The following is a 23,528-nucleotide window of genomic DNA, read 5'->3' as shown; positions in this document are numbered from 1 at the left end:
CAACTACTACATTTCTGGTATTGTGACATCAGCCCTGCTTCTGACATTCATCTGGTTTGGGACGTCGGTCCGTACTTGCCCAGATTTTCTGGTAATGAGAGGGGATTACAAAACCACTCTTAACCCTCCTGGAATGCTCGCAGACTCATTGGAGCGTTCTCAATAATATATAGCTTGTCTGATATTTAAGAGTTAGAATTTAGATGATAACAACTGCAGTTACACTGGGACATCCACAACAGCCAATGTGAGAAAATGTACAACTAGACAAGTGAATGGGAAGAGGTATGAAAGGTAAGATGCTAAGGACATACGAACGAACAACCAGTAATAGGTGTGTTAATCAGCATCAGACACCAACCTGTCAACCTATTTTCAAGGAAAAAAAATGGCTAGATGAGTCAAATAATGTGTTACTTGTGTAACAGACTGACCACTTGAGAAAAATGAATGCTATCTTTAAAGAGGCTTTGAAGCATGGCCGATGCTTCCTCACAGATGGTCTGCTGCCTGCTGAAGAGACGTTCAAAGCCTGGGTTCAGTAACTGAAAGGTTAATTTATCTTGTACTATGGAAACATGACAGCTTATAGACAAATAAGTAAAGACTTTCAATACTCAGTCCTAGTAACAAATATTATTTTGTCTCTTAGTAATGGCCCCTCATTGTGTGTGGCATGCCTTTCTGTGTGAGTGAGGTAGTCAGAGTTGTTAAGCAAGCCACTGGCATGTGGCTCTTGCACAACAAACCCAAGCAGTCCACCAGGCCTGTTCCAACCCCACCGCCAACCTCTCATCCCCACCCCCCTCCAGCACTGCAGCTGCAGTGTGTGTATGAGTGTGTGTGTGTGTGTTTGTGTGGATGTGCGAGTGTGTGTGACCACCCATGGTTTGTGCTGGCCAAGGATTAGGGGGCTCAGGCAAACCCAAACTTTTTTCTCAGCCACTTAACGCGAATGGCTAAATCGGTGCAGATGGCTTATGCCCAGGTAAGCTTGAGTCTCCAGCACTAGATGCTTAAGGTGTGTGTCTGACAGAGGAAAGAGAAATGCATCTGACTGTGTGTGCGTGCTTTCCTAGGAACATTGGAGATGTTATCTGGAACTCACTGTATTTTGACTGGCATTCATGTGCTCTTTTTGCCCTGCATTTACAAAGGAATTTATTCAGAGCCCAAGACTCCATGTGTGCAGGGAAACGTGGGAAACAATTTCATTTAACCTTCTCCTTTCCAGAAAAGCCCCCCTCCCACACACACAGTTATCCACCCCACACATTTTCTCCTTTCTCCCCTGCATCCCCTTCCCTCATTTTAATAGTCTCCATATGTCACACTTAGAATGTGTCAACAGGAAGTGATGCGATGACTTGGTTTAATGATCCACTGGAACATTTCTTGTAGAAAAAGTATAGTAGCGTCCAGATGTTGGATTTAACAGTGACCTCGCAAAACGAGGTGATGCTTGAAAATGTCTCTGTGACGTTTACTGTGATCTTTTAATGCAGTAAAAAGCTCAAGTAAAACCTACAGCACGAATGGGTGCACTTTCAGTCTTTAGCTGTGTGACGAGGTTAATGATTTCACCGTACAACCTGTGCACTTACTCACATTCACACACATGCACGAGACTGCCAGCTGAGACTTTGTTCCCTCGCCCTACCTTGAGTCATGAGTTATGTTCTGTACGTGCTGATGTCCACTGAAAGGGAGTAAGAGAGGGTGAGATGTGCACAAACGCAGACAGCCCCATACATCTGACTCTGTTTACACACGTAAGCCAAAGCAACGGACTTCTGGTTTCAGGCGCTGTTGTGGAAGGGTTTAGTGGTGGAGCGTAAACTGTGAACTGTTCAGTGGCCCTTGGATTCCATCACCAGACAAGACAATAACTCTTCACTTGTCCGACCAGGACCGTTTTTCTCCCAAAAGGAAAATGTTTTATTTTTCTCTCTTTGAATAATGCCATTGCTTTACCTCATATGAGTAAAGCATTAAGGAAACCACTTTATGCATCTTAAGGGACAATAATCCTTTTCATGCTTGTTGTATGACCAAGCCTAATGAGAGCAGCAGAACCAGAGCAAGCAGGTGCCAAAAAGAATCTGAGCTGAAAATGTGCAAAGTGAGAAATATGATTTTAAAAGTTTTAATTTTTACGAATAAAGAAACCGATAAGGTGCTATGAAAGCAGGCAGTCTAATGTATATGTTTTGACAAGTAGAACAAATAACCACACCTTAGGCATATGTTTGAACATGCAGAGCATATACTGATGCAGCTCTTTTCCCTCCATTTTTTGGTTCTTTCAAAACAGAATGGTTGGCACCAGATCGAGGCATACGCACAATCATATCTAAAACTAATTAATCACTCTGTAAGCCTAGTTATTGCTTTTTGGATTGTACTCTAAAGTAGCTCCACAAAGGGCAATGTGAAAAAAGTGGGATAAAAAGTTCGGAAACCACTGATTAAGCCACACAAACTAGTTTTATAATTTTAGTTTTACATCTCTACAGTGTCACTACGCTCATTAAGGCACTAAATGTGTCACCTGCTTCTTCTCACCAGGTCACATTTGTGGGTTATGGACCAGAGTTAATAGGGATAAGCTAAGATCCCAACTGCAACAACAATGCTGCCCACAGGATTAGGTGCTGACATTTTTAAGGACAAAGCTGAGAGTAGGTTAACAAGGGGGATTAGAATATCCTCTGCACAAGATTATGGTGGCCCTGTGCTGTGGCAAAAACAGCTACTCGATCGCGGGGGTCACGGTTTTGTAACATCTACTTTAGGTTTAACCATTCGCTTTTCAGGGCACTACATCCAGTCAAAGAAGGTCACTCAAGTCTCTTCTCTTGCATGACCTAACTGTAAACCCCTCACCTGTACAACTTCAAATGCCACAAGCACATCTAGCTATAAACACAAAACACCAGTGGGCTGCATTCCTTCCTTAAGATATTAAGGAAAGCTGAAGAATTGAGCAAGAGGTTCAAGTATCTCTTGACTGAGGTAATCTAACTTCAAGGCAAATACGGATGGAAAACAAAAAAATGCAAACACACGCTTGACTTAAACGTCCCAATTAAAACCTCAAACCGCACGCCCCAGTGAGTGTATCTTGAATTGCACCTGGTTTTACAGTGGGTTCATGTGTGCGTCTGTGTTCCTGAGACGCTGTTTATTTGTTCTGTGATTTACTGCACTTCATTATCTGTGTATCTGTAGGGGTATTTCCAGATGCCTGCATTTTACAGTCATCCTCATGATTTAGTGTCAACAAGTACCATCATCTTGCAAATATTTGCTACACGTTCTGCAGTGTCCTCTATGAAATCGATTCACGCTTCAATTCACTGACTCAGTGCGTTCCACGATACCAATAGTGAAGCGATTTTTTAAATGTAATTATGGATGAAAAAGTATGATTCATTTAAGTAAAAAAAAAAAAAAAAAAGCAGCGATATCCATATGGAGGCAGTAAATCGCATTGATGATTGGGCTGGTGTGATTTGGGGGCGGTGCCACGACATGTTATTATAAAAACAGAGAGTTGCCGTTGAGCTGAGTGTGTAAACACTAAGAATCATGTGATATTTGACATTCATGACACTGCTGAAACAGAGCACTCCTTCTGTTAAAGAGTTAAACACATCAAATGCGTCAGGCTCATGTATGTGGACAATACCAATATCTCTAAAATACACCATGTGTTGTGCTTTCTATTAGAGTTTCACTTGTGATTATATTAATATGATATTATGGGGTGGCTGCAGCTCAGGAGATAGAGCAGGTCATCTACTAATCGTAAGGTTGGTGGTTTGATGCCTGGCTACTCCAGTCTGCAAAATGTCCTTGGGTAAGATCCTAACCCCAAGTTGATTTGTGATGGATAGTGAACATTGGATAGAAAGCACTTACGTTTCTGTAAGAATTAATCCTTTAGTTTGTATAATCTCTTTAATCAAAATTATATTTTTAATGCTAAAATATCAATCATTGCTGTTGAATTGGGGGGCGGGGCGGGGCTGGACCAGCTACCATAGGGCAAGAGGCAGGGTCCACCCTGGACAGGAGGCCAGTCTCTTTCAGGACTAACACATAGAGACAGACAACCATTCACACTCACATTCACACCTATGGATAATTTAGAATTACCAACTAACCTAACCCCCGTAATTCCATGTCTTTGGACTGTAGGAGGAAGCCAGAGTGTTTACCCAGAGAGAACCCACGCAAACACGGGGAGAACATGCAGACTCCTCACTGAAAGGCATCTTGCCAGGACCTTCTTGCTGTGAGGCAACAGTGCTAATCACCGTGCCACCATGCTGCCCCGTTTTACAAAAGAGCAGAAAAAAATAGTTACACACAGTTAATATATTTTTATTACAATGCCAAATTACAGTTGTTTACTTAAAAATAGAATTTTAGTGGTTGAATGTTATGCACAATTCATTTCTTACTGAGTCCAAGGTGCTGGCTCAAATTTGGATATAAACGAGTTCAGATTGATAAATGATAAATAATGATACATTTTTATGAGTTTTAAATATGTTTTCGACAGTTGCTTTCTTGTTTTTGTGACAGGTAGTCTAATACATTTATTAGGCACTGAATCAATTCCCTTGGAGTACTTTATGCACTGCCTTTAGCCTTGATTCAACAGGAATTTCCTTATGGGGCATGAGGAGAAATTCATTTTCCACATCCTGTTCCAAACATAAGCCTTTTCTTTTTTCTTACCCTCTTTTTGGAAACCACAGCAGGTCCCTGTTTGTCTCCTTGTTACAGCTGTGCTCAGCAGAGAAGTGACCTTGAGGACAATGACACTACACAAAGCTGCTAGCATGGCCATGGCCAGAGCCACTGCTGGCAGCCCTTGACAGACTGAATGGTGACTGGTTTCATAGCTCCCTGACTCATTATGGCCTACTACAGCCTTTAAGCCAATACGTGGGTGGAATGTAGGCAAACATAATTACGCCTGTTGCCCATTGTGTCGACTATTGACCACAGACAGGAGTGGGAGAGAGTGGGAGTAAATGTAAAGATAAATAAAAGGCAGTGAAAGTAGCAAAATACTCAGACTTTTATCTGCCTGGGACGCGGAGAAGGTGTGGTCTGGATGTAGGATGTTTGGGGACTGCGAGGCTGCCAAACCGGAACATGGAGGAAGGACAGAGCAGAGATCTGCCAGTGACCTTAGCACGCAAACCACAGCACTTCTATTGTCCACCAGACAGATAAAGAGCCATGTTCATACATAACCTACTGACAGGGAGTAGAGTCTTTCCGTCATTCTGAAATAGAAATATCTCTCAATCAATCATCCCTCCCAGAAAAAAACAAAACAATCCCATGAACCCAGATATGGAAACTTTTACTTTCTAAATTCACTGGCAGTGAAACCAGAGGTAAAATTGAATACTGTTGCTATGGAGATAGAATACAGATCCAAACATACGGTCAAAGGTCACCGCTCCATGGAATGTTCACCGAAGACGGATGAGAGGTGGTGCCCGCCAGCACCTTCCCTGTCATCGTGTGCATGACATGGGAAACACCCCTGTGCTAAATTTAATGGGCAGTTATGCGATTTGTTCAGCAGCTTCTGTGTTACATGCCTTACTCATGGGAACTGTCGCTGCCCAAGGTGACTGATATGTTGTTTCCGACTAAAAAATTAAAAGGCAGGTGGATAAGGGTCAGCAGGCTCCGCCTGCCTCTGTGACTTGGCACATCCTTTGCAGCGGCAGAGCCCTAAAAATAGTCTCATAACAAATACTTCTTGCACTGCGGATGGTGCAGTAATGTCACTACAGAGTGCTTATCTACTCTAATTTTGGACAAATAAATACTCATTTTTATACTAGGATTGTATTAGTTGAAAATTATTACACCTGTTTACTGGTTTAAGATGGTCAAGCATGAATAATTTTATACTTTTTACTGTTCTAGTCCTTTATAATGTAAAATGAATGCTCTTGTGACTTTTAGAAAACAGTTGATGAAACCAACTTGTAATGTAATCAGTGCATAATCATCAAACCAAAAAACAAAAATAATCATTATTTACAGCCATGAATACAATATACATTTGAATCAGTGTACCCACTAGTCTATAAACCAAATAAAACCCACCTGTTGCAACACAATAATGCAAGCTAACCAACAGTTCAAGACACCTGCCACACTAAGCAAGTAATATAAACCTGCCAACAAAAACACTCAGAGTAAAGAATAGCAGTTCCAGCATAAGAACAAACACCTGCTGCAGCACAACATCCGCTAAGTGTTCGGCTCACATTCTATGCAAGAATAACAGCCACCTGCTGGAGGCTAACAATACCCACCGTCTAAACTTGCAACCAGCCAAGAATGCATTCGCATGAACCCAATACCTTATCCACAGCAGCAAAGGAATGATACTGCGCATGCCAAGTGAATGTCCACTCATCACAAACAGTTACAACCCCATATCACCTTTAGCGTGGTTACGTAAAGGTCGGGACAGCATGAGACAGTGCTTCAGTAGATGCGGTGTGTTTACACCCGAGTGTTGCACTGTGTTTATGGAGGTGTCATGGGGATAGTGTCAGCACAAACACCAGACACATCTTGCATAATCCAGCTGAAGAAATGGAAGGAATGTTAATGCAAAAATGATAAACACTTTACTTTTAGCACATCCTGCACAAACATACACACGCAGAAACGCATGCATGTCAGCGATGAGAGTGTCACTCTTTTTCACCACAGCTTTCCTGATGCTTTGATGTACATGTGGGAATCACAGAGAATTCAGAAAGAATTAGAACTGCAGTTAGACAGTTATTTCAAATCATACTATGCCCATATTTTACTTTCTCAGATGGTCCAGACTGTGCTCTAATTGCTTCAGCTTGGCTCCTCTCTCTCGTAAATTACAAAAGCGTGCATGGTAGCGTTTTACCTTCAGTCAGCCTGCGCTCACCCCCCGGTTTGCTAAAGAGATATGTTGTTTGCTCTGTCCTGTGTAAACTTGCAAATACCTTCCTGACTGATGTCAAGAGATGCTCACGGCAACATGTACAAATGTTGGTGAAAAAGCGATGCAGAAAAGGGCGAGAGATTTCCTAATAGGGTTATTTTTTTCCCTTTTAATTTTACAGCAGGCCTATCTGAGATTTTGGTTGTTTCAACATTTTTGTAGTGAGACAATACAAGGCTTGTTTTATGGGTATGACCTGATTGTTTGGATATGTCAATTTACTGTGTATTGGGCAACTAAAGTACAGGTACCTCCTAACTGTATATAATTCAGAGGCTTTTCAATAAATCCTATTATTCTATTGTAATGCTTAGATATTGGCGACAGTGTGTCAGAGGGGTGGTAATTAAACCTGATTACGATTTAGATGCCTTTTGTGATGATGCATTTGTACTTCTGGCAATTCAGTCAACACATGTACAATCTATAAAAGCTGTCATTAGTACAGAATAAAAGTTAATACTAGGAATTAGGATTAAGCTATTTCCTATTATAACCTGAGATTACACCCACACAAAAGAAAAATAAATCTTAGACAGTTGCCTCGTACTGCCTTTCCTGTAATCTCTATTTAGAGTTGCATGTGTGTTCATGTCTACAGGTAAGTGACAAGACTGTTGATAGTAGAAGGTTGTTTTGCAGTCTGAATTTATATTAGAGCAAACACTGGTTGCATGTCCTGGTAAGGAGTGGAAAAGTAACATCTCAAGTGCAATCTCAAAACTACCAGTTAACCAAAGTTATTATACGTAACTAAAGATAAAATAACAATTAAAACTATCCATCCATCCATCCATCCATTCATTCTCTTCCACTTATCCTTATTAGGGGCATCGAGAGGCTGGAGCACTATGCTAGCTACAATGGGCCCACCCTGGACGGGTCGCCAGAATATTGCAAGTCTAACACAGAGAGACAGGCAACCATTCACATCTATGGGCAATTTAGAATCATAAATTTACCTACCCATATTAACTTCATGTCTTTGGACTGTGGGAGGAAGCCAAAGTACTCAGAGAGAACCCACGAAAACATGAGGAGAACATGCAAACTCCACACAGAGAGGCCCTGGCCAGGTGGTGGATTCAAACTTGCAGTGAGGTGACATTGCTAACTACCGTGCCTCCATGCTGCCCCACAGTTAAAACCAGTTTTTACTAAATAAAATAAAAATAAAATGTTAGCCAAAGTTGTTAGCCAAAGAGTAAGCACTTATAATCCTTCGTTTTAAAAAATATCGTAACCAAGATTTACAAAACAGGCTTTATTTTTTATCTACTATGACTCAAAATGTGTCTAAGGCCATAAACCCAACAGGAAAGTGTTCCCAAAGGTCAAATCAGAAATCTGTTTATCTATACACTTCTTTAATACTTGAAGTCTTTTTGCAGCCACAGCCATCACCATCTGGTGGCCCTGAGATAGAATGCAGGTTTAACCCTTCTTCACTGGCTTCATTTTTCCACCCAGAAGCTTTGTTCATCTTTGATAAAGTCTACAGACCTGACAAATACCAACAACCTGTCAGTGTTAAAAAAATGAGTCTAAGCTGAACTGAAGCATTTAAAATAAATAAAAATAATCAAACAGTCTTGGCACAGATATCTGCTGGCTATATCAGAACCCCTGTCCTCTCCAGAGGCTGAACCCACCAGAAATAGCCAATAGGTTGCCAGATTGCCTTTCCTGTTTTCTTTTAGGAAAGGCCAGTGGATTTGTATTGTGTAGGTAAAAAGATTAAGTGGGTGTCACAACATTTTATGTCTGAAAGGACCCCTGCAACTATGAACTACTGAGATCCCCTTCACCAAGTCTTCATCTCTTTGGCCTCAATCAATCACTCCACAGGGCCACCACTGTAAAAGGCCTTCTATTAGGCACAGTGAAAGCTGTGTTTACCCAAGCCTAGTGAGTTACCTTGGGTTACTGTAGGAATGGAGGTTGTGGAAACTGCTGGCTACAGACATAATAAATCACACATCACTGAGGATGTTGATATGTACCCTTTAAATGAACCAAGAACTGTTCTTATGTTTTTTGACGGCAGGGAAGATAAACAGCACACAGCAATGTCAACTGTGGCATTGCAACAGATAAATCGTGAAATTAATATATATATATATTTTAAAGTAACTCAGACACTTCTGTAAGGTTACAAAGTTATACTCTATGTCATTTTAACCAGTTTTGACATAGAAAGGCTTGCTTGAATGTAGGCAATGGCTATGCAAGGCTGACAAAATCATTAAGTGAGCATGCAAGGGTTTTAGACACACGTCTCACTCGAAGCGTGTCCCCCACTGCTCCCTCTTGCCCTGGCTTTTCACCTCCCAGACCCCCCCTTCTGACCCTTTTGATGGGGTGAAGGGATCTAGATCTTTGGAACCAGCCAATTAGAGAGTTTTAACGTCTGCTTTGCTAAGCCCTGAGAGCTGAGGGACATTCCTACAATTGGAGTATGTGTGTCTGTGTGGTCCAGATATTACTAGTGTTGTGGGGACCTAAATCTGTTTACTCAGTAAGATTATGGACCAATTTGGAGTGGAGGTCATAGTTACATCATTCTGGTGGCAGTAAAGTAAAGGAAAACCAGTGAAAGCCCCAGAATAGGAAAACATGTCTCTTTTTTTGCTGCTGTTCATCAAAAAATATTGAATGTATTTTTCTAGTATGATATGATAGAAGTGGACCTCTGAATGGAGACAGATTGTGACACAGGTCTAGTTTCTGTGCAAGTCTTACCCAGACTAATGCAAACTAAGGTTTTGTTGCACGGCCTATAAATATTAAATGGCATGTATAGAGTAAGAGGAAAAAGTTGTACACTTGGTGTGCGTGTGTGAACTGGGAGCCTAACTGAGTGTCCAACTCAGTGATTCTCAAAGATCAGGTTGCAACACTGTTATGTGTGTGAATGTGTGTGTGAATGGGTGGATGACTGGTTGTGTAAAGCGCTTTGGGGTCCTTAGGGACTAGTAAAGCACTATACAAATACAGGCCATTTACCATGTTTTATCTATAGAGTTGCAACCAATCTCCAGCCACTTGATTGGAAAGACAGTAAGTGCACTCAGTTTGGCAACCTTTACTTTTTTTTTGCTAAATGTTAAAACCTAGAGCCTTCACGGGTGTTCACCGGATGAAGCAGGTGACCAATATACTGTTAGGCTATTCCAGAGGTCCAGGTTCAAATATGCCCGGGGACATTTACTGTGTGTCCTCCCCTCCTCTCTTTCCAAAGCTTCCTGCCCACTATCAGACCATTATCTCATCATACATCTCAGTGGAAGCAAAAAAAAAGTCTTCACACCCAAGCAAAAAGATAACCCAAGACCCTTCCTCTTTGCCAAATACTTGCATTGGGTATTTCTCCACCATGCCATTCTGTTTCACACCTGCAGAGGATGTTAACTGCATCAGGTCTTTATGTCTTGAATTACATGCCTGAGATTGGGATTCTTAGTAGCTGTCTCATCTATTCTAGCACCACTGAGTAACTTAACCACTATACCACTTTAGTCATATGATAGGCATATTTGTGTCCTTGACATTTTACAATGAAACACCCGTGTCAGCTCATGTCTTGCGAAATAGGCCTCAGGACTAAAATCTGGCATCAGGGGCCCAGTTTAGCCAGTGTTTCGGAAGTTAAGAGTAGTGCCTGATTTGTAGTGTGCTGTTGTGGCTATAGAGGCACAAGCAGGTTATCGACTTATTGCCCAAGTATCATCGAGCAGATCACCAGACTGTAAGCTGATCGAGATCAGGCGGGCGCCTTCTGTGGCAGCTCCATTACAACTGGCATGTGAACGGGTGACTCACATTGTAAAGTGATTAGTTCGAACACTTAAGCTAAACGCGAAGACTATTTCCTGTTACAGTTTTTTTTTTTTGGGCATACTGTGAAAGAAAAAAACTATTTTATGTTAGAAATGTACCTTTTTATATGCAGGATATTCTTTATATTTCATTAACATTTATTTGATCTTTCACCTTGAAAAATTAGGTGTTTTATTGTCACTGCTTTTTAAGTTTAAATGTTAATGTCAGTTTATTTTTTGCTGTTTTTGTCTATTCTATTTTCTGGCTTTTTAGTCCTTTTTTAAAAATATTTTCATATTTTAACTGCCCACGTGTTTTAGTCATGTCAGTGACATTTTGCCAGAAAATGTGATCAGTCAGTTGGAATCTGGAACATTGTTTTGATTTCTATATACATTCGGGTGCTGACTTACCCCACTCTTAGGCTTTGCTCCAAGGGCTTGTGGAGATCCTGAAGACAAAGCAGCAGCAGCAGCAACAACAGCAGCATGTGGATGCGTGGGTGGTTGTGACGTTGCTGAAGAGGATCCTAAATCAAACTCCTGCACAAGTAAAAAAACAAACAATATAGTTCACTGAGAACGCCGAACTGCTGCACAGTTTCAAATATAGAAAAAACTGCTGTCACATCCAGCTAGATAACTCAGTTGTGCGGGTACCGGGTGATGCCGTCGATGGAAGGTGGCTGTGCTGTCCATGGAGGAAGTAGCACTGAGGGCATTCTCAATTTCCTGATCTAGCTGGTCCAACTTCATCAGCAGCAGCACCATCGAGTCCAAGCGAGCATGCCCACGCTGAGACAGATCAGTGGAGAACAGTCAAACTCACAAAACTATTAAGACCAGCATTAAATGTGCCGAAATCAATTTGTTCCACTTCTCTAAGGAAACTTTTTTCTCCAGTGTCATCTGTGATCTCTGACCAGATGATCAGGAAGAGAACAGAAACATGAAATATATATGTGAAACGTAATTAGAAATGTGACCGGAAAAGCAAAAAGTCAGTACTATACAGTAAGATCAGAACTATTCACAGAGTCGGTGACTTTGTTTTAAAGGCTTATAACTTTTAAGCATGATTTAAAGTACAAAATATATCTAATTGTTCCTTTGTTCTTTGTCCCTCTATGTTCCCCAGCAACCTTCCACTTCAGCCAATTAAAATAGCTGATTTACACATTGTGGCCATTTAATGGCTATCTCTTTTGTTTCGCCTCTGTCATTACTTTAACACTCCACTTATTTGCCCTTTAATATGCTGTGCTAATTTATCCATCTTAGGGCTGTGATAACAAGTCTCATACTGACCTCAGGTGGTTTGACTTGTGCAAGACAAGCAGACCGACATGCTACAATCCAGCATTGCATCACACTCCACCTACCACTCTGTCCTCTGCTAACCTTAAGCTCTATGTTGTTTTCATGCAATTTGAGCAGGAGTAAAACGTGTAATATCCTTTTCTTCACTGCTTAAAGCAGTATGTTTTCATTTCCCTCTGCCTGTCTTATCTTGGCACCGGGTGTGGCTCCCTGCCTGAGCTTTACCCTTGAGAAGAACCCGAGGAAATTTCATGGCTGGCCCATTACCCGCAAACAAACCTTGTTACAATCCCCGCTAACAGATGCTGTTAAACTCTTAATGAGAGTGAAGCTCATGGCACACACACAGCCACTGTGACTGTATGCTTACGCAAAGCTACAAAAACTAGTGGATGTGAGGCTGGCTTTCATGCCTGGTTTGTCTCTACATGCAGTACCTTGAAGAGGAATCTTTGGGTTATGCACTTTTTACAGATCATAAATGTGTCTGCTGAAATGGTCAGCATGGTTTAATCATAAATGTGCTAATAGAGTCAGGATACTAAAGGTAGCCTCATCCCTGCGTCTGGCTTCCAGCTCCAACCCTAATAATGTCTTATGACTGCTTCTACATTTATTTTCCAGTTAGTGCCCAATTTGGCTGTCAAAGTCAGATCCTATCGGTTTGCTGAGAGCGCAAATAGACATGCCGTGTGTGTCGGGGAAATGCGCTTCACACTGATGCATTCACTGACATTTCTAGCTCGTGGCAGCGCGCAGCTCGTGGCAGCGCGCAGCTCGTGGCAGAGCGCAGCGCTACGGTCCCATCTTCTTGGCAAAGTATCACAATGAAACATTGTACCGTTGTAAAACAATGACATCTTTACGAGGCCTCGCTGAATGAACAAAAGCATCTGGCTCGGGATGGCAAAAACAACCACAAAACGGCAGAGTGAAAAACAAGTGCAAGCGTAAACTTCAGTTGCCTCGGAGGCAACGTTTTTAGGGGCATTCTGGTGGTTTGGGTGTTCTCAGAAGGTTTCTTTGCTGTCTTTCCCTTGTTTGAGGTTTCTGTCACATTCCACTTAACTTCCTGTTTTTTTGAGATGGGAGATGTTTCCCACACTGTTTGAACTCTTAGATCCCTCCTTCCCCTTAACTTGTTCTTTTTTCAAGACCCCTCAGTCGCCTGTCTTACAGCCAGTCTGCATCCCATTTCTCAGACCTCTGCATTGAGTGGGCTCTCTTAATTAATACAGACAAAGTGGCCAAAAAGGAAAAGAGAGAGCACTGAGGGTGATGCTGCCAAGTTGTCTGCTGACTGTTGAGCCAGTTTGGCCTTGGGGTCAGGATAAGGCCTTGTTGCTAAAACAAATAAACACAGTAACAAAGCCCAATATCAGCTTAATCTCAAGCTGTTATGCAAACCAGATGGGTTTGTTTTACAAGCTGAATCTGTAACAAAAACTTGGTCTACTGGGGGATGCAATCATTAGTCAGTACAATATCTTGTCAGAGATCATTCCAGGCTGCTTCTGTCATTATCCACTAAAGAAACTAACATAAGCTCAGTAATTCTCTTCGTGATATTGAAAACACTCTTCTCCATTTTTTATGTCCCGTGGGATAAAGCTTTACATTTTTAACTTATATTTTATCAGCATGGTCTTCTATACGGCACAATTCCTGCGCTAAACTGGACACACAAATCACGTTGCTGTCAAAGATGAGGCAAGCCATCACCATATGGTAGATGAATTGTTGGCTTCTTCCACTGGCTTAACTGCTCTTTTCAAGTTCCAAAATCCTGCTTTTTTGGTGGGGTATTTAAAGTCATCCTAAGTTTGAAATTAGAGCCAGGGGAAAATGTGGCACTGGTTTTCCATGTCTCCCTGTTGGAGTATGACCTATTGTTTTTGGCAGTTGGTGGACTGACTTCAACATTAGTCATGGCTAAAAGTGGCTCCAAAGTTTCTAAAAAATTTATGTGGAAATAATGCTATGATAATCTTTAGGATTACACAACCCATAGGCTTTTCAGGAACACAGCTATAACCAGAGTGTCAATATATGACACATAAACCACTCAGCACCAGCTGATTTTATGGTTTCTATTCTAGACTACAAGCCAAATATTTTTTTTTATTGTATGCCTGCATTTTATTCTACTATTAGGAAGGGGTTGTGGTATATTATTAGGGTCATGGCAGCACACATCAATAGATTTATATACAAAACAACTGAATATGACCAAACAATAGCACAATAATCAGCACTATTTTCACATTATGTAAACTATAGCCAACAAGCTATAGTTAACCACACACTACACAGTTGCACATGGACTCCTTTTGTTTCAACAAATAATGAATGAGTTGTAATAACATAACTTATGTCATCACATGAGAAATTATAATTGCTAACAATACGGTATATTCAAAAATAGAACCCAACCGATATATCAGCCATGCCAATACCAGCTGATATTGGCTATTTGCTGATACATTCATTTCAACATTTATAACAGGCGATACATGTAAAAAGTAAAGAAGATTCAGGAGAAATACTCTTCAACCATGTTATGGGTAATAATGCAGCAAACTTTGCCCACCACTCTTAACTTCACTTATGGCAGCATGTATCTGGGGACATCACAAACACAAGAGCCAGTGGATTAGAGCAGAGTCAAGAGTGAACGAATAATCCACAACTTGTGACGGAAAAAATGTCATATTATCTTAGTAGGGACCCATCAATAACTACACACAACAGGTGTTAGGGAAATCTATTTATGCTTTGTATCTCTCAACGAATAAATATCAATTGGCATATCAGATATTTAAATCACCAAACACTGGTATGAGCCTTAAAAATCCTATATCAGTGAGTCTCTATCAGGAAATATCTGTGTGGCTCTTTGCAGTTACCTTGGCATTCTTATAAATGGTGTTACTATAAATATCTATACTTCTGATTAATGCAAAATAGGTGAATTAATATGAATATGAAACGTTCCACGAGTTTTTATAATAAAACAAACTCAGATGTGTCACTGTTTACAAGAGTGTGATCAATTTGATCTTGAATGTCACACAAGAATTTAACTTCTCACAATACGTTTCTTGTCCAAACAACATGCCTTCTTAATGGGCCCTGAGTTGAAATTAATGGGCTTCTTACTGTTATTTTAAAAGGACTGAAACTACAGCAACTTATTAGCGAATACAGTTTCAATTGTCTGATTGTTGCTTTGCTTCACTGATCCCAAATCCACGAACTGCTTCTAAGATTTTTGGTATATTTTTGCACCACATAAGCATGCTGCTAACTAGGGCTGCTCAATTAATCGAATTTTAATCACGATTACGATCTGGGCTTTCAACGATCATTAAAAATGACTGAGCCGATTATTAGCCCCTCCCTCATTTATCCGCGACACCTTAAAGGCCGGTCCGTGAAAATATTGTCGGGCATAAACCGGTCCGTGGCGCAAAAAAGGGTGGAGACCGCTGATTAAGAGGACCCGAGGGAAGCTCGGAAAGCTAAGCAGAAGTTATTTGGAGAGTGACTGCCGTTGGTTGAAAAGAGAGTTTAAAAAAAAACTTCAGTGGTGTTGCACACTATTTTATATTATTTTTTTAAAGTCATTGTTAACCCTTTAAAGCCGGTCAGAGCAGCACGCTCCGTTTTGCGTAACTATTGTTAAATCCCTGTAGAACCTGAACCACGTAAGCTAGCGCAATAATTTGTTTTGCATATGAAACCGGAGGAGTTGTACTTACATCTGATGCCATCAGCTTGTCCTCGGTCACGGTTTCGTTCCACATATAGCTTTGCAAAAATTGCATAAAAAGCGCTTGCAGGAACAAAAACATAATATTCCAGAAACACGTTTTGCCGATCCATCAGCTGTTCGTAACACTTCCCACAGTGAAATGATGCACATGCTGTTTTCTTTGCAAATTTGCATCATAGGATTGTTTTTTGTTTTTCCTGCAGTATATAAAAATTGCTGTATCTCCAAAATAAAACTATGAACACACTCAAAATAAATTTCCTGTTGTTGTAAACTATTTTTTGCAACTTTATTGTATTTAAAGTTTTGAGGGATAAACCTCTTAAATTTCTCCAAGTAGAAATATATGTAAACAAAACAAAAGCGATTTTCAATTTTTTTTGTAGTTTATTGCACTTTTTTGCAATTTATGTAATTACTATGGACTTAATGCATACATATTATTAAAATATGGGCTATAACAGTTGTATTGATGTATAGCAACTTGAAATGCTCCCACAAATGGCACTACAGCATGTAAAAAAATAATATAAGCTCTGGTGGACTTGGTTCTATAGTAGGTCTTAAAGGGTTAAATAAATATCGTCAAATAATCGTGATCTCAATTTCAGTGAAAATAATCGTGATTATCATTTTTGCCATAATCGAGCAGCCCTACTGCTAACAGTGTGAAAACAGCACAAGATACAGTATTTGCTAGAGAAAACAGTTTAAGCATTTCACCCTAGAGATTACTTTGAGCTTCCAACCCCTCTGCGTTCATGGTCTCCATGCCCTTATAGGACCTTGTTTTGCAATGAGCGGTTGAGAAAAAGTACAACATTTCACAGACCCCCCCCCCCCCTTCCACACAGCCCCCTCACAGATCTGTAAGCATGTGAGAGTGAAGTCAGTGTTTTCCGAGACACTTGCCAGAGTGTGGGACCAAAATTATGTGTGCCCAGTAAGTGTCTGTTCATTAGAAGCATTCAGGTCGCAGAATTACAAAGACAGAACTTGCAAAACTGATCTAAACTAGTATACATGTAGTACATGTAGTAATTGTACATCCATTACACTTCTGTATCATATTTATTCTTACCTTTCTCAGCCGCACTTTGAACACGTTGTCTTCCTTCTGATCTGCATGCTCATATGTTCCATCTAAAGCCGAACTGCCGTCTTGTGTATCGTTGTATATAACTGAACGTATGTCTTCCCTTGACGCCTCCATTGTGGCTCCTGGCTGGTGGTGTTCTCTGTGACCATCTGCCACCTCAGAGGCAGGTGACTCACTGAAGTGAGGACCTGAGGCTCGGTTACCATGGAGTCCCTCGTTGACCTCTGTAGAGCATGGTGGCAGGTTTTGCGTGTGTTGTTCAACAACCTCGTGTTTATCATCCAAACAGCAGCGCTCAGCAGCTGGATTTGGGGTACTGTTAACATCATTATTCTTTTGAGCATGAAGTAGAGAGCTGTCTTTTGCCTCCACAGGGCTGATCTCTGGTATAGTGTCCAGTTTTGAACAACTATATTCTGTCTGATGAGGAATGGCGAGATCCTCACTAACAGGCACTAAACTTTGGTCAGTATTTCCCAGTGACTGACTTACAGAACCTTTCACATCCTTATCTGCACACTGTGTCGTGTTTGTCCCAATGGCATCTCCTGCATGTCCAGAATTCATTTGTTTAGATGACACGTTGCTGTCTGCCATTAAAGAGCAGCACTGATTTATGACACTAACATCAGATGATTCAATAGGTCTGACGTGTCCTTTTTTCTCGCTGCTTTCTGCTTGTGCACTTTTCACTCTCTGGGGCCTGCTCTCCGCTAACATTTCAACATTGTGCTGCTCCAACAATGTCTGGTTGGATATTTCCCAACCATGATCCTTATCCAACGGTCCAGCACAGTCTTCATGGTCCCGCTCTTCTCCTATAGTGACTCTTGAGAGACAGCTCAGTCCTGTATTTTCATTTAGAGTTCCTAGGTCACTCAATCCATCTTGCTTGTCAGCAGAACATGCACTCCGGCTCTCAGATATTCCTTTGTCACATTCTCCATCTGCTACTAATGATTCCACAGTTTTGTTGATTAGCGCCAGTGCTTCACCACCCTCCATATTTGCTGAGCTTAGCAGAGCATTCATACCAGGCTGGTCAGAGATGACAGTCTTGCTTTCCTCAACATCTGGGAGATCGGTTTGAGGTTCCTGTTCGCCAGCAGAGCAACAGTTTACTGTGGCCCCAGTGATTTCAGGAGGTCTGCTGTAACCCTCTCTATGGCTCCCCTTTGTATCCTGATGGTTTGGAACTTTGCCAGGTTGCTCACCAGCACATTCAGACAATGGAGGCACATTGTTGGAAGAGATAGAGACGTATTGTTGGTGAGAGATATGTGTACTTTTAAAGACCCTGTCATCGCACATGCTGTGATTCTGGCAACTTTCTGTGCCCAAATCACTTTTATTATCGATAGTTTTATCACTGCTATCAGTTGCACAAGAAATATTTGCACTAGACATACCACTGTTTGAATTACAAAACTCTCCAAAATTCCCAGGGCTTGCGGTTTGGAGATCCTCTGAGTCAGAGTCAGTCTTTGGGAGTATGCCAGCACCCACCAACTCATAAGACCGATCCACTGACTCCTGTAAATCCTTTCCATTGTTTTCCATTAGTTTTAAGTGTTCCGGTTCAGTATCATCATTCATCACAGAAGCTCCCCCTTCACAAGTCTGAGCAGGGTCATCTATAGGCAGCTGGTGGCATCCCTCTGGCATAGAGGAACACCTTGCCCGTCTACCTTGTTTCGAACCCGCAGAAGCCATCCATAGCCCATCGCCTTCGACCCCATGACAGCAGACGAGATCCAGATCATCATAGCTGTACTGTAATCCTGACGGGTGAGTCACATGCTCCTCCCAGCTTCTTTTACGTATGGCAACTGGCATGATGGGCAGCCAATGCTATCCCATAAAGCTGCTTTTGATGCCAGGTTAAATAGAAGGGCCAGATCTGGTGCAACAAGAGGAGAAAAGGAGATAAGAAATAGCCAGTGTTGCAAAGTTTTCACTTTGCAGGAGCTGAACGTACAAATAATGCTTCAACTTTCAAGTAAGCAATCCAAGTGTATTAATTTAACCCAGGAAACCGATTTCTTTTGAAGTTTTTCCATATTTCAGCTTGGCAACTACAAGTAAACTACTCTGATCTCTAACAATTGTTTAATTTTTTAAGACGGAGAAAGTTTAAATCGTTGAGATTAATGTAGACATCCCTCCGATTGTTTATCTTATCACAAACAGGAAACTGTAAACAAAGCAGTTTGTCAGATTTGCACCATTTTAACAGTGAAAAAAAAAAGAGTCTGAAAAAGTGCTGGGTGTTAGTTAACAGTCTTTCTGCACCCATTCACCTACAAAAATAAGAGACTGAAGTAGATTGAAGTAAAACTGGAACAGAATCCAACACTATCACAGAACCAAATGCAAGTCTTATCACAGAATTCAAAGTAAGATATACTGCATTACACTGCTCTGTGTTTTTTCTTCCTTTTGTGGTTGATTTCAATTTATAGATGTGAAGAAACATAGTGTAAATCATGGAAGATTTACACTACTCCGTAAATCTGCTATGTGTCGAGACAGACAAATAAAATATTTTGATTAAAGAGAACCATTCTGTACTATGTAAATAACACAATTCAAAACAACATAGCATAGCCACCTTAAGTAGTCTGTGACAAAGAATCTGATTTTTTTTAAGTGTATTGAAAGTATTTTAAAAATGGAAGACCTGCTTGAAGAGTTTCTTTTCCCAAATATTCATTTTAAGTCATAAGGATGGTGGTTCTAACTGCCATTTGCACCCTTTGGCACAAACATGTACCAGATTTGGTTATATGTAAAATAAGGGAAAGATCCAAAAAGCAGTCGCTCCTCTTACTTGCACTCCAACGAACAGCTGACAGCCGAACTCCACATTCTACAGTGGAGGAACACTGATGTTTACTTCTCATAAATACTCCAGTGATGACACATTGTTTAGCAACATAATCTGAAAGCTTTTGTGGAAATCCAGAAGTGGAATATATAATCCAAACCAAAGATTGCAGATCAATTAGTTCCTGAAATGCAGTTTGCCAAGAGATGTTACTCAAGCTGACTTTTCATTCATCCATCAAAAGAAATCTGTCCACGTTTGGGAAATTTTACTTCACTCTTTCCAAGCAAGAAGTCCTTACTTTAAGCTATACGAGCCTTTTTCTAGACTCGAGTCAGTATCTTCGCAGTAAAACTGTTGGACAGGCAGTGAAGCCCCCAGAGGAAGGCAGAAAGCCGGGAAGCAGTGAAAAGTCCATGGACAACTTCCATCTTGATCACATTATGGTTTTTGCTGACGCTGAACGCTCAAGAGTCGGGGTGGTGTAAGAGGGGCTGGGTTTTCTTTTCTCCCGGCCCTCCCTTCTCTCCTCCGCTCTATCCTTTTTTCTCATCAGGTCCCCTCCCCGCTGGTTTTGACAGTGAGTCTGAGTCACATCTCAGGAGCCCCATCCCCCGTCTCACAGCTCTCGAAGCACACCATACACTCCACCCTCCTCTACTGTACACTCACTACTCGCTATTTCAGAAATATTGCTTCTCTTTTCAGGAGACATTTTCTTCATTCTTCTTTAGCTCCCTATTTCACCGAGCTGGGAAGGAGGAGTTGGCTTTGATTAGTAACAGACAGGCTGCTTCGTAAGACTTCGGGCTGCGAGCCAACTGAGATTGCTCTAATGTTTTGGCAGTCATATCTGCAGCAAATTTGTCATCTTGTAACTACAAGTATTCTTAGATAAAAAATACTGGCACTCGTGAAAAAAATACAAGGCAAGATATCTTTATAGTTAATCTGGTTGGGGAGAGGTATTTAAAAATACACTAAAATGGTAAATCATATTTCAGCATTAAAACATACTTTATAATAATGGAGACGGCTTTAAAAGTGCTACGAACCTGACAATTTTCTTTTCAAGGAGATTAAGTGGGAAGAAAAAAAAATATTTAGGACCAAAATACCAGCAATTCATTTCCTAATATAGTAATTTCTCTGTGAAGCACTTTGCAGAAAGAAAGGGCAAAGCTGGCAATGACTGCTCTTCATATCACAAAGACCAACTGACATAATTTGTTTTTAAACCCATAGTGAAATTAGGATCATAGCACAAGCTGAATATTTCATTTGGAAAGCCCGGACCAGTTGAAAACCTCAAAACGTAAGTAATCTCCTAATTTCACTAAAAGTTCAGCTATGATCAGATTTATAATGAGTGTTTTTTGTGTTGGGTTTTTTTTTTTTTTGTTTCAGTTGGATCAGCTGCATACCAACAGGGACAGTCCAAGCACAAGAGAAAACTGGAATGAAGCCCCCTCCAACTATCTCTCTAACCCCAGCCTCTAACCTCTGGGTCATCCAGATGTGAGTTGAAGCTTTGGATGAGTCTTTTCTTAGGGGCTGCACTGGGAAACTGTGCACTACCATAAATGTTGCCTCTCCGGGGACACAGATGGTCGAACTCAAGGGCAAGCCATCCAAGTACAACAAGACTCTGCTGTTGCATGTCACATGATGCACTCTGCACTCTTACACCAAGTGCCATGTAATGAAATGCAGATTTTTTTTCGGTTACAGAAGCTTCCATGTGGATACAGTTGGTGTTTGAAGTGCGGAGCCCGACACAGAGCATGACTCAGGCTATCCACTCATTATCTCCTGCGGACGTCCAATGCTGCTCTATAATTTAAAAGGCTATGCCTTCCCCTGCCAATCACACCATCTTGCTTGTCCTCAGGGCAACTGGTGTACGTCACAATCTGATACACCAGTGATACTGTGAAAACACATATTTAGGCAACAACATGTGCAAGAGAAGATGCCCATCAGCAATGTTTCTGTGTGTGCAGTTGTGTGTGAACTGGAAGAGCAGCGAAGCACTAAATGTGGGAGGTTAAAGCAAAATGTAGCTTTGATGTGAGTACAGATCTACAACTACTGTGGAAGTTCAGGGAGGGACTAAATACAAGAATGTGAACATACCAACCATGACGTAACAATATGTATGCTGACCTTCAGCTAGGAAACTGTTAGGAATGTTCTCCATTCATGAAGACAAAGCTTGCCAGCATGCCACCAATTAATATTTAACACTGAACACAAAATACAAGTAGGCAGATTTAAATGATGTACTTTGCAAAACATACATGAAAATACAGTATATAAAAACATTTCTACATTTCTAACACGCTTGAAAGCCAATATTTGGTATGACGACCTTTATTCTTCAACACAGTTGTTTTAGGCAGGCTTTCTTCTAATTTCTTTGAGAAGTCTTCAGGAGTAATTCTACAGGCTTCTGTGAAAGACCTTCAAAGCTCTTCTTTGGCTTTTGGCTGCTGTTTGTTCTCTTCCCTATCAAGATGATCCCGTACTTCTTCAATAAATTCTGGGCTCTAGTCAGGCCTGATAATGTCCTTCTATCCAGATATGCTTTTACTGCATTGGCAGTGTGTTTGGGATCATTATTGTGCTGAACAAATGAAGCCATTGCCAATCAGAAGCTTTCTAGATAATATTGCAGGTGGATCAAAATCTGACAGTGCTTTACTGTATTCACAATTCCATCAAGAACTGTAGCTTCATTTGCTGAAATACAGCCCCAGTACATGACAGAGCCTCCACTGTTTTACACCCAGGCACCCACAGCTGACAGTCTCTCCTGACAGTCTCCCCTGACCAGCTACATATATATTGACGAGAATTTGAAAAAACAAAAATTGATTAATCACTCGATAAGACCCACTGATTTTCAATCCAGTTCTTATGTGATTTAGAATACCCCAGTCTTTTCTCCCTGTTTGTCTTCCTTAAGAATGGCTTCCTGACATCCAACCTTCCACTGAGACCATTTCTGATGAAGTTTTGGCAAACAGTAGATGAATCAGCTGAAGGGCCAGATGTATCTCTCATGTCCCATGTCTGGTCTTTGCTGGAGTTTTTCCAGTGACTTTTAGATGCTGTTCATCTGCTGCAGACATTTGTTTCTTTTTAGGTCTCCCTCTCCCTCCAAGCACTCTGAAATTAGATGATTCTTTTTTGTATCATTGTGTAGATATTTGGTCATAAATCACAAAGCCAGTTTAGCATTCAACTACATAAATAGAGACAAGATTATGACACAAATCTATGACAATACCAGGACAGATCATTTGTTTTTAACTGATCTTTAGCAGGAAGCACAAAAAGGATATGAGATATTTCAGGGTTTTTTAATTGGACTTTCTTCATTTATATGGGCACAGCGGATTTATCCAAAGGATTCTGCAATATTTCAGTCTGGCTTTACCAACAAATCTGCCATCCATTAAGTCATGCCATAAGTCGTGTTTTTTATGGGAACATGTATTTGCCTTAGGAGTCACTGTTGCAAGTCAAACTCAAAGTCCCACACAAGAAAGGATGAGCATGACCATTTTTATAGGCATGCAATAGTGCGGGTCACAAGTCTGGATCAGTCACATACATGGATAAGAAAGGACCATTCATGATTCACC

General features: G+C 40.9%; 1 protein-coding gene across 1 annotated transcript in view; it reads right to left on the bottom strand.

Moving 5' to 3' along the window:
- Positions 1-20,274, bottom strand: part of dlc1 (DLC1 Rho GTPase activating protein) — an 86,605-nt gene extending 66,331 nt beyond the window's left edge. The window contains exons 1-4 of the mRNA XM_085409857.1: positions 19,882-20,274; positions 17,034-18,951; positions 11,518-11,652; positions 11,272-11,400 (exon numbers count right to left, since the gene is read on the bottom strand). Coding sequence (XP_085265983.1) covers positions 11,272-11,400; positions 11,518-11,652; positions 17,034-18,887 — 2,118 coding nt within the window. The 5' untranslated portion in view covers positions 18,888-18,951; positions 19,882-20,274. The remainder of the gene's footprint in view (positions 1-11,271; positions 11,401-11,517; positions 11,653-17,033; positions 18,952-19,881) is intronic.
- Positions 20,275-23,528: the final 3,254 nt, after the last annotated feature.

Source organism: Rhamphochromis longiceps, linkage group LG6, assembly GCF_057381845.1.
Source record: "Rhamphochromis longiceps isolate RC_006_pf linkage group LG6, R_longiceps_female_GT1.1, whole genome shotgun sequence".
Classification (NCBI taxonomy): domain Eukaryota; kingdom Metazoa; phylum Chordata; class Actinopteri; order Cichliformes; family Cichlidae; genus Rhamphochromis; species Rhamphochromis longiceps.
This window is presented reverse-complemented; position numbering and strand designations above follow the sequence as displayed.